The sequence below is a fragment of the Astatotilapia calliptera genome, chromosome 19, assembly GCF_900246225.1.
Source record: "Astatotilapia calliptera chromosome 19, fAstCal1.2, whole genome shotgun sequence".
In the NCBI taxonomy this organism is placed as follows: Eukaryota; Metazoa; Chordata; class Actinopteri; order Cichliformes; family Cichlidae; genus Astatotilapia; species Astatotilapia calliptera.
The window spans coordinates 27,869,454-27,881,959 of NC_039320.1; the positions used below are offsets into that span (position 1 = coordinate 27,869,454).

Here is a 12,506-nt window from a genome sequence, read left to right on the forward strand (position 1 = left end):
TGTTTTGTTTCCTTAAAAACTAAATCTAGACAGTGAAAGAATGAATTAGTTACACTGACTTATAACTATCAGAGGCAATTATTAATTATGGAAGATTTTAGGTGAAAGTTCGACACTTTGGTATCTGGAGGGATGTTTGCATGCTTTCCATATTTTTCTGTAAATGCTTTCGCAGTAAATCTTTATTAAGAGACACGCGGGTGGGGTGAATGCGTTTCTCAGGTGTTCAGAGTGAAAAGCGTAGGTCACGGTGCTCTGACGTTTACGTCATTCCACAACTGGTCCGACCGGTCGAGGAGCGACTCGCTGGCACGTCTCAGATGAAACTCATCCGACAGGCGTGTGCATAAAGACAGATCCGCAGCCAGACGCGAAGTTCTCGGCCGACATCCACCATGGTTCCCCTCTTGTTTGTGGCCGTTGTACTTCTGGGAGCATACGTCCTCCTCACACAGACTCTCTTCAAAAGGGCCAAATGCAAAGGAAACGCCGCGATGTCAGGGAAGACCGTCATCATCACAGGTGAGACCGGCATCAAGCGCAGTTTGTACCAAACAGACCGACTGCTAACGACACCAGCATCAAAAATGACGAGGTGTAGAAAGTGTGCCTACAAACAGCTGCTGTGTGTGCAGCTCGCAGCGTTCAGCGGATTTTCCTTTCATAGGTTTCTTTACTTCCTCTTACGAGGCGATAAGGATGTTGGTGTTTGATTATGATAGCGACAGTGAGTAAAGGTACATAACAAGTTTTGTTAAATCTGCAGATGATGAGCAAAAGAAAAGAAGCCGTTAAATGTATGTTTCCTTCAATATTGCCACGAAAAAGAGGCTTCGAGTACGACGGACTTTCGACGGTACCGACCTACATGTAGATCGGCTTTCAGGAAAAACCTCGTCAAAAATAAGTGAACAGTAAATATGACATTTAAGCCGATTCAGCAGTTATTTCTAAATTCAAGTAAAAATCAGTTTAACACTTGCATCTCTAAACTGGGTTTGTACAGAGAGGGAATTCTCATCTAAACCTGAGCGTCGTCCTCCTCTCTCTTCCCTCTGAGGTCGGGGCCAGTTTTTATGCCACAAATCTGTGCCGATAGCAAAATCGGGATTTGCACAAATGTGATTGCTGCAATGAAAGAATTAAAGATGCGTTTTTCTTTGTTTTTGTGCTTTTTACTTTGGACGGGAGTGAAGTTTACAACAAAGGTGGAAGTGAAAATCTAGAATTCTTGTTTGCAATTTAGACAGGTTTCTACTAGCCTTCAGATAACACCACATTAAACACTTGCATGGATGATAGTTCTTGTTTGTGATGGTTTGGGTAGATGTTGCTTATTCTTTTCCTGCTCTTACTGTAGGAGGAAATACGGGCATTGGTAAAGCCACGGCTTTGCATCTGGCCAGGAAAGGAGCCAGAGTGATCCTGGCCTGCCGAAACAGGAACAAAGCTGCAGCTGCCATTGCAGAAATAGAAACGGTGAGAAGAACACACTGATGCATTGGCCACAATTTCCTCATGCTGTATGAAAGTTAATCCAAAGTTTCTCAGAAAGGAGCACTGACATTTAAAACAATAACTTGTGCAGTCGTCAGCAGGGAGTGGAGGCTTGTTACACAACGTCCTATCATGCTGTAACTGGCTGATGTGTGCTTTAGGTAATTAAAGCAGCTGAGAAAAAGAAGACAAGCTAAAGTAGTATGTGGATATGACTGTTTATTTATATTCATTCAGTAAGTACAATATGACAATTTTAAAGGACTGAAGCTGTGAAAGGAGTTAACCTTTTAAAGGAGGAGCTGACAGAGAGCACAAAACGATGCACACAGAACTTTAACGGGATTTACATGATCCTGCTGAAACGAGCTGAAGCGTTCACTTCTTTCATTGATGGTAATGTTTGAGCTGTTGCTTTAAGGAAAAAACAGTAAAAAGGGATTGAAGTGAAACACTGAAGTGCAAGTTAAATGTAACCTTCACTGAATCACAATGATCTTCTTCCAGCAAACGGGAAGTACAGACGTGATCTACGTGCACTTGGACCTAGCCAGTCTGAAGTCTGTCCGCAGCTTCGCCGAAACATTCCTGAAAACGGAGTCCAGGCTGGATTTGCTCATCAACAATGCTGGTACACACACTACTACACAACACCACAATGTCTACTTAGTTGCAAGTACGAGGTCCATACATCCATTTTCATCTAAACCAACCTCTGAGAGCCAGACACCATTAGGAGGAAATTTATTTGTTGAACTTCTCCACTTGGGGTATCAACTAATGATCAAGTCAGAGTGAGCATTCCCGATTTTCCACCTGAGAACTATGGCCTCAGACTTGCTCCTGTTTGTGTTTTCATCACAGCTGTGTGCTGGAGGTTGTTGCTTTATGAAGTTCACAAAACCAGGTCGTTTGTTTAAAAGAAAAAAAAAAAGATTTGAGAGGCTGAAATCAACAAAACCTTAAGCTTCCACTCAGAGAGGGCCTAGAAATTCTGCCCAAAAAAGTATGAACAGGATGGGTGACAAAGGGCAGCTCTGGAGTCTGAAACTCACCATCAAATGACAACAAAGAGACAGAAGTGACCAGAAGCACAAAATAATCACAATCGACTTTGAAAAGACACCGAATAGCCACAAAGACGTCAAACGGCTATGTTGTGCAAAGCAGCCAGATTGGCCTCAAACACAAATTGATGTAAACCACTTGAGAGACAGACAAGTTTATCACAGTTGCCGTATCTGTCAAAAAGACGTGCAAATACAGTTTTTAATGATGAGCAGCAGCAGTGGTGATTTGTCTGTTCTACGGAGACAGAGAAGAATCTAGAGAAAACAAGCTTCAAGAGATCAAGGAAGTACAAAGATTTCAGAAACCATTGTTCCAATATGTCCCCAGGATTGGTGGCAGACGGGCGGACTGAGGACGGATATGGCATCGAGTTCGGGGTGAACCACTTGGGTCACTTCCTGCTGACCAATCTGCTGTTGGAGAGGATGAAGAAGACAGGGGGAGGACGAGTGATCACGCTGTCCTCCATGGCTCATCGCTGGGGACACATTGACTTTAACGTGAGTTTGCAATAATTTAAAGAGAGCTTGGAGATGTAAAGCCATCCTCACTCTGGAACAAGCCTTTTTCCGTCTTTTGGGACTCTTATTTTTAAAAATGCTCTGCTCTAGTATTTCAGTAGTACGACTGAAGAGGTGATCATAATGACATCACAAGTGATGTTGTTGCACGTCTTTCACCTTCACCTGTCTGAACAGCTTATTAACAAGGTTGTTTTTGTATCTTAAGGCTCTGGTTGCAAACAAAGACCTGGGAACTGGCAGATACAGCTGGCAATTTTTCCATGCGTACTGCAACAGCAAACTGTGCAATGTGCTTTTCACCCATGAGCTTGCCAAGAGGCTGAAAGGAACCGATGTCACATGCTACAGTGTCCACCCAGGTAACACACTGGTTTACCTTTAATCAACACTCATTTTAGGCCATATATTACTGTAATTCAAGCTAAATCAACTGTTACTATCAGCATTTTATCCAAACTGAACACTAAAGGCAGTAAGTATGTGATTGCTCTTTGCCTTCTGCCCTGTAGGTGTTGTCCGGACTGAACTGTCTAGAAATGTCGGCCTGTGGCAGAAGATTTTCATCCAGCCTGTGGCCTGGCTGCTGTTCCTGGACCCAGAGATGGGAGCTCAGACCACACTGCACTGTGCCCTGCAGGAGGGAATCGAACCTCTGAGCGGGAAGTACTTCTCCTGCTGTGAGGCACAGGAAGTGTCCGCTCATGCCCGAGATGACAAGGTGGCCCTGAAATTGTGGGAGGTCAGCGAGAAACTCTGTGGACTGGGATAGATTTATTCACCTCGCTATAAACAGGTTGTCGAGTCCATGAGCGATGAGCTGTCATTCTGTCCTTTTAACAGTATCGGTGATACGGTGCTATATGAACATCTAGAACTGCTGTTCAGCACTTTTTTTTCTGAAATTTAAACATCATTTCTGGTGTTGAATTGGTGTTGTTGCAGTGCCATCAGCAGGATGGAAGCTGGGAATAATCATGTTCACAAGTGTCTTTTTTTTTTTTTAATATGGTGTGTTTGTTGGGCGCTGCTGCATATTTGGTATGTTACTGTTCTGTCACCTGTTTGTGAGACAATAGCAACACGTTTTAATAGTTTCGTCATATTTTTTTTTAAATAATTTTTTATTTTGTATTTTTATGTAAATATTTTTGAGTTCTTTGTACATTGTGTTTATACTGAGGTCCTTACTGAAGTTTGCCTTAATAAAAAATGTCGACTAGAATCTGTCCTCTTGGAATACATACCAACCGTCCCGATTTTTCCGGGAGAATCACAAATTTCAGTGCCCCTCTGAAAAACCATATCCCAGAATTCAAAGCACTGCTCAGCAAGTTCCAGTTTCCAACAATGGCGGCAGCTAGCTAGTTTTAATGTTACTCTTATTATTCTTTCTGGGTCGCAAAATAAACTTTAAACATATTTCCAGGCGAAAATGTAGCTGTGTAAACCTCAAATATCTGCGCCGACGAGAACGGCAAACCCCCGCGGTTCTTTGCTGCTCAGGTTAAACAGGAAAAGTCACTCAGATAAGCTAAAATGTTAGTGTTTGGCTTTTTTCAGTGTTTTATTTGTTCGTGAGTAAATCTGTTTGGCTGAGATGACTGGATTAAATAAAACTTTATTAAGCCCTCAGGAGGAATAAACGTCAAACAGAAAACTGATTAAACAGAAGCGTGCGATGGTCGAGAGTTTAAGCCAGCGTCCGGGTATACTTTAGATAGCAAGGAGCAGACGGCAGAGTTTCACTCCACCGAGAGAGCTCGTGAAGTAATTCTGACAATTTCATAGTCATTCACTTCCAGCCTACCCGGCTTTCAGAGGACCCGCCCACTTAGACCGCGAAGACCTCAGGTGGACGCAGTCTCTGAATTTGGAGACCCGCGCTGTTTCCAGGCGGACAATAATAACGGTGACATTTAACTTATTTTATCTGTTAAATAAACATTGTAAAAGTTTTTTGTATATATAAAAAAACATCCGTTTGGCTGTCTCCCTGATTCTGAGTTCTCAAGGTTGGAAGTGTGCCTCTTTTCATGGGACCAGAAGTTTGTTTTTCCTTTACCAGCCAGAATGTAAGTCTGGCTGTGACATTTTATTCATTTGTGGCTTAGAGTGGTCACATGTAAATTTCCTTATACACAGTAGATCATGTACAGCACATTACTGTGTGCAATCTTGACTTTGTTATTATACCAGTAACTTGCTGTTTATGGGTGGTGTATTTTTTAGAAAAGATTATTCGGGGTCACCTGTGAAAACAGCAGGTGCATTCTGCTGTCTGATGTACGCGTTCCTCACCTGGCCCATCACCTGACTGACGTCACTCCATGTCTCTCACTTGAGTTATGACCTCGTCCACACATTTGATCTTGTGTTGATGTCATTGTTAGTGTTGTTGTTTTTTTGGGGGGCGGGGCTTCAGGCCCAAAAACCTGTCACATGAGAATCTGTGATCTCAGGTGTTCAGGTGCCAGCTGCTTTTAAGACATCGTGGACGCACAGAAGGCTCTCCTATCTGGCCCTCTGTCTGAGCCTGGGTGGGGTGTCTCTGCAGCTCTGCCTCAGATTTGTGTGTGTGTGATTACTGAATGGCTCAAGGAATGTTTTTGGTGTGTAGCAGCAGAACTGGTTCTTTTGTGTCCGTGTGTGGCATGATATCCAAGTAACTGAGTCATACACCTGCACCTTACTTACACATGTTGTATGCAGAGGACCTCACCTGCACTGTAACCTGGGCTATCACCTCCTTACTGATGTCATTACATCCTGTATAATAAATATAATAACATTGATCCTGTGTTTCAGGCCCCAGTGGGAAACGGACTCTCATCATACCTTCTTCCAAAACAGTTCAGTTACAAGCTGGTAATGTCATCGGTATAGAAACAAGAAGTAGTGCAGAGAGAGAGTTTGTTGGCAACAGCAGAATCATGTCTCATTACACTCCAGGTTTCTCCTTGGGCAGCATTATGCACTCGATGGATATTCTAATAATAAGCCCTGCTTCTTCCCAGCTTGAGCCCCTTTTGCCTTCAGAACCATCTTCATTTATCGTGGCATAGATTCAACCATGTGATGTAAAGATTTGGGTCTACGCTGACATATGTTGCCCCTTTCCACTGTAGCCCAAAGGTGCTCCACTGGATTGAAATCTGGTGACTGTGGAAGTGGCGTGGCAGTGAGTTCACTCTATTCAAATAGAGTGAACTCACTGCCACGTAACCAGTTTGACGGGATCTGATCTTTGTAATATGGTGTGTTTTTCTGCTGGAGGCAGCTGTCAGACGGCAGGTACACTGCAGTGATAAAGAGGTGGACATGGTCAGCACCAACATTCACACCATGCTCAGTAAAATGGAGCAAAGCCTCTGATTCCCTGTTTAAAAGTTCTACTTTTACTAGTTGCTATTTAGTCTTTCTTCACATTTTTAATGGCATAAAAGTTCGAGCTTTTGGCTCAGTGATAATAACAGGTTGAGGCCAAAGCTAAATTTTGATTTAGACAAAAGTCCTGAAATCTGTTATGATCGTTCTTCACAGCGTCGTGGAAACATGTAAAATAATCTAAGTAAAAGCTGAAGTGACAAAGTGTGCACAGCCGCTGTCACAACAACACTAGTGCTACTGGTTGGTGTGATCAAAGCTCACAATCCAGACTCACAAATGTGAAAACACAGCAGGTGTTCGCGGCCTGCAGCCTTGTGATTGCTGAGCAGCTCTGGGAACACTTTGGTGTTGAACTGGTTCTTTGTTTCAGGATTCCTTTCCATCGATGTGACATGATATCAGATCAGCTGCGTCACAGTCCCGCATACTGCAGAGAACATTCTTCACCTGCACTGGAATCTGGGTCATCACCCTTACAATAATAATGGAGGCAGCTACAGGTGTAGCTACAGTTGCCCTGGGGCAGACTGACAGAGGCGAGGCTGCCATATCGTGCCTCTGGCCATCACCAGTAGGCGGGAGGGTAAAGTGTCTTGCCCAAGGACACAACGACCAGGACAGAGAGCCAGGGGATCGAACCGGCGACCTTCCGGTTACAGATACGCTTCCCAACCCCCTGAGCCACGGTCGCCCAATAGATGCTGCAGCATTGCTTTCATGTCACCTGAGTAAAGTTCACTTGACCCTTTTATTAGGACTTGGTGTCCACCTGCTTCCTACTCTCACTGCATATCACAGCGTTGTGTGTGGACATCACAGTCCACAGAGACTCCTGCCTTCATTTCTCAAACTGTCCATCAAGTTATCGTAAACAGATGTTAAAAACCTTCCATTCTCCCCTGAAAAGTCAATCTTCTATTGATCTTTGATGTACATGCAGTCACGTCTTCAGTCTGTGAAGTAAACAAAACTTCTGTGCTGCTCTGATGTCAGCTCATCGCAGATATCTTTATGAGGTCATATGCTCCCAGCACACCACACCCAGACCACGTCATATCTATGCACACCTTCCCATTAAATATCAGTGCAGTTACAGTAAACAGCAGCACTACTGCTTATTTATACACATATATCCTAACAGAGACACTATCTTCCACATGAGGGGGTTTGGCTGAGACTGTCCAGAAACTGTGCCAGGAGATTTTCACCCTGTTGTTCCTCCATCCACAGAGAACCCTTCAGCCCATGGGGCACCCCATGTTGCAGGCAGGACTCAAACCTCTGAGTGGGTGTTACTGTGCAGGAAGTGTGGGCCTGAAACTCGGAGCATGTTGAAGAGCACAGAAACTCTTTTGGACATGTTGTGCTGCTGCCACCTAGTTTCCTAAGCCTGAAATACCAGGAGCCACTTTTATTTTCAATCCAGTTTAATTTAGCGTCTGTGACAAACAGAAATTGAATTTTTGTTTCTTCTTTGTTTAAATGTTTTTGAAAACATGGAAAGGATGTTCTGTCCGACTGCTTTATATATTTACTGTGTTATTTTCTGCTTTTTATTGTAGAGGAAACAGAATATCAGAGTTTCGCATGTATTCACACTGCAGTGCTTGCTTACTGAAACCTGTCTTATTGAAACAGTCACACTAAATCTGTTTTCTTCAGTATTATTCGTGTTCACATCTGTACAGATGCTGTACCAGTTCAGCACCAAGCACAGAAGTCTTCCTGAAAAGCTGCTCTATGTTCGAAGGTGTTTTTGAGTACTTTTTGATGGTTATCACACAGTACTTTGTAAAATGTCTTGACTCTGGCTTCATGTGTGGAACATCATGAGTCAACTTTTATTTTAGTGCTTTATATGCCACAAACTCTCCCACACCCTCCTATTAATTTTTTAACCACATCTTTCAGACTTATTTCATTAATAATTGAAATGAATAGAAATAATTAATCATCACTTGTGACGGAAGTGACGGACAAGGTAAGCGACTCATGTTGTAACTGACGTCAGACGCCGGAGATTTTGGCGGAAAATTAAAGCGAATGGTAGCTTAGAACTGAACAAACTCCTTTGAGCTTCAGTATTACCAAATACACTTATCAATTGTCTTATAACTAACAATATTTGTCTAAATCCTCTCCAACACCCTGGAGTACAACGGGGATAGTTTAGAGGCTCTCCAAGATTACATCGATCAGTGCTTCCAGGATCTCGTGATGAAGAAGACCCAGAGTGCAGCTTCCCCGGCCAAATCTCAGACGCCGAAAAAATGTCGCCTGGCAGATTTCCCCGGCACAACATTGGCAGCCGGCAAAGATATTGCCGACATACGGGAGTCAATCGACAAGCGATTGTCCAGTTTCGATGCAAGGCTGTCCTTGGTGGAGATTCTTCACCAAGATTCTTCACCGGGAATTTGAATCCCTGGAGTTCAGCCAGCAGCAGGTGGAAACGCTTGCTGCTGAAAATGCCACGCTAAGGGAGTCGGTGAAATGTCTCACAGATAATGTTACCCAGCTCAATAGAGAAAATAAAAAAATAAAAGAAACAGTTATCGATCTACAAGCTCGTAGCATGCGTGATAATCTGGTATTTTCTGGTATTCCAGAAGCCGCTGGAGAGGACGCGGAGACCACGGTGAAAAGCTTCATCAAAACCCACCTGAAGCTGCGGTGAAGAACATCGCCTTTGATAGAGTGCATCGCATCGGCCCCATGCGGGCTGCGGCCGGGAGACCACGTCCTATCGTGGCCAAATTCGGCCACTTCAAACAAAAGGAGCAGGTGAAGGGAATTAAAAGGAACGGACTTCAGCGTGAACGACCAGTTCCCCAAAGAGATCATCCAGAAGGGCTCCCGCGCTGTCATTGCCGTGGACCGGCTCTACGTGGACGGACAGCTTTACCGCGACCCCAACATCACTCCGTGGCTGTATTAACTTCACACCAGATAAGAATCCGCTACACCCTTTCCCTATCCACTCACACTAACTTGCATTAACATCTGGTTAACTTACCGGTATCATATCGCATCTTAAGTGTGTTTGCCAGGTCTCTCTTGGAAATGAGATTTTTAATCTAATGAGAAAGAAATGATTTCACCTCTCATCACAGCTTTCCCTGCTTACAATAGAACAGAAGCTGATGTTTCGGGAGTGTCATTATAGTCCAAATATGAAGTCCACTCTTTTTTAAAATATTTAATAAAGTCTTCATCTTTAAGTAGTGATATATTAAATCTCCAGTTTTTTCTTGGCGTAGTATTATTCTTGTGCATTAGTGTTAAAGATACAGGACCATGATCGCTGACAGCTATAGGGTGAATCTCAGTGTCTGAAATGTCGTTCAGCAGTGAGCTGCTGACCAAAAAATAATCCAGACGAGAGTAAGAGTGATGGACATGTGAGAAAAAAGTATATTCCTTACTGGTGGGGTGAAGGGAGCGCCATGCATCGCGAAGGCCAAAGTCGCTCATATACTGTTTGATTATATTTGTGGACTGCCAATTACGCTGAGTTCCCGCTGTGTTCAGCCTATCCATGTCTTCATTTAGTCCGGGGGTCTGCAACCTTTAACACCAAAGAGCCATTTAGAGCCAGTTTCCACGCAAAAGAAAACACTGGGAGCCGCAAATACTTGTTGACATCTAAAATGAAGATAACACTGTGTATATTGTTTTTTACCTTTATGCTTTGTGTGAACAACTATAGTGTGTTGCTTATGAAATCCATGAAGTGCTACAGAGAAAATGACATTTTATTTATGTAATGAACACATTTTGAGCTCTTAAAGAAACATAACAAAGGAAAGCTGAACTACAATGATCCAGCAAACACAAACTGTTATATCGCCTTTGAGCTTTTGGAGCCTTGACCTGACTTTTAAAAAATAATTGGAAAAAAGCTCTATGCTGCTACAAAATGAAAAAGAGATATTTGCAAAATTCTGCCTAAATATGTATTTTACCAGGTTAAGGTGTGTGGCGGGGCGTGGCCTGCAGCGCTGCTGCAGGGGAGGCGGACGCCGGCTGTATGTGTACAGCAACCATGTGTGAAAAGCGTGTTCATGGAAACATCGTCGGGTCTGCCGTGATATATTTACAATGGGACTTCTGCTCCCGAACCTCTGCGCACAGCGTCTTCAAATCGGGGCTGTACATTCATCTTTATGCAGGACTGTAAGCTGTCGTCTGTGAGGCGTGAGCAGTGTTTGTTTTTAACATAGTTCACGGTGGAGCTGCTGACATAATGTGGATCCGAAGATCCATAACTGGCCTCGATAAATGCACGGCGTTTCGGCGGCTACACCGGCTTCCACGAGTGTGACACTTATTTTGAGCAAAGGAAAAATAATTTAATATAATTTTATTTTTATATTTCAATATCACAATAATCTTCCAATTTAGAACTACAAGTTAAAAAAGAACTAACATAAATAAATTACACTTCAGCTAAATACTTATAATTTATTTTCCCAAACCACCCAGAGCCGCACTACAGGGAGTGCAGAATTATTAGGCAAATGAGTATTTTGTCCACATCATCCTCTTCATGCATGTTGTCTTACTCCAAGCTGTATAGGCTCGAAAGCCTACTACCAATTAAGCATATTAGGTGATGTGCATCTCTGTAATGAGAAGGGGTGTGGTCTAATGACATCAACACCCTATATCAGGTGTGCATAATTATTAGGCAACGTCCTTTCCTTTGGCAAAATGGGTCAAAAGAAGGACTTGACCAGCTCAGAAAAGTCAAAAATAGTGAGATATCTTGCAGAGGGATGCAGCAGTCTCAAAATTGCAAAGCTTCTGAAGCGTGATCATCGAACAATCAAGCGTTTCATTCAAAATAGTCAACAGGGTCGCAAGAAGCGTGTGGAAAAACCAAGGCGCAAAATAACTGCCCATGAACTGAGAAAAGTCAAGCGTGCAGCTGCCAAGATGCCACTTGCCACCAGTTTGGCCATATTTCAGAGCTGCAACATCACTGGAGTGCCCAAAAGCACAAGGTGTGCAATACTCAGAGACATGGCCAAGGTAAGAAAGGCTGAAAGACGACCACCACTGAACAAGACACACAAGCTGAAACGTCAAGACTGGGCCAAGAAATATCTCAAGACTGGTTTTTCTAAGGTTTTATGGACTGATGAAATGAGAGTGAGTCTTGATGGGCCAGATGGATGGGCCTGTGGCTGGATTGGTAAAGGGCAGAGAGCTCCAGTCCCACTCAGACGCCAGCAAGGTGGAGGTGGAGTACTGGTTTGGGCTGGTATCATCAAAGATGAGCTTGTGGGGCCTTTTCGGGTTGAGGATGGAGTCAAGCTCAACTCCCAGTCCTAGTGCCAGTTTCTGGAAGACACCTTCTTCAAGCAGTGGTACAGGAAGAAGTCTGCATCCTTCAAGAAAACATGATTTTCATGCAGGACAATGCTCCATCACACGCGTCCAAGTACTCCACAGCGTGGCTGGCAAGAAAGGGTATAAAAGAAGAAAAACTAATGACATGGCCTCCTTGTTCACCTGATCTGAACCCCATTGAGAACCTGTGGTCCATCATCAAATGTGAGATTTACAAGGAGGGAAAACAGTACACCTCTCTGAACAGTGTCTGGGAGGCTGTGGTTGCTGCTGCACGCAATGTTGATGGTGAACAGATCAAAACACTGACAGAATCCATGGATGGCAGGCTTTTGAGTGTCCTTGCAAAGAAAGGTGGCTATATTGGTCGCTGATTTGTTTTTGTTTTTGAATGTCAGAAATGTATATTTGTGAATGTGGAGATGTTATATTGGTGTCCCTGGTAAACATAAATAATTGAAATGGGTATATATTTGTTTTTTGTTAAGTTGCCTAATAATTATGCACAGTAATAGTCACCTGCACACACAGATATCCCCCTAAAATAGCTAAAACTAAAAACAAACTAAAAACTACTTCCAAAAACATTCAGCTTTGATATTAATGAGTTTTTTGGGTTCATTGAGAACATGGTTGTTGTTCAATAATAAAATTATTCCTCAAAAATACAAC

At 43.2% G+C, this 12,506-nt stretch overlaps 1 protein-coding gene across 1 annotated transcript; it reads left to right on the top strand.

Moving 5' to 3' along the window:
- The first annotated feature begins 206 nt into the window (after positions 1 to 206).
- LOC113011834 (dehydrogenase/reductase SDR family member 13-like) lies at positions 207 to 4,314 on the top strand. Its single transcript, XM_026151620.1, has 6 exons — positions 207 to 522; positions 1,361 to 1,479; positions 2,005 to 2,128; positions 2,896 to 3,068; positions 3,298 to 3,451; positions 3,602 to 4,314. The coding sequence occupies exons 1-6, from the start codon at positions 396 to 398 to the stop codon at positions 3,859 to 3,861; spliced, it is 957 nt and encodes a 318-aa protein (XP_026007405.1). The 5' UTR covers positions 207 to 395; the 3' UTR covers positions 3,862 to 4,314.
- The last annotated feature ends 8,192 nt before the right edge of the window (positions 4,315 to 12,506 follow it).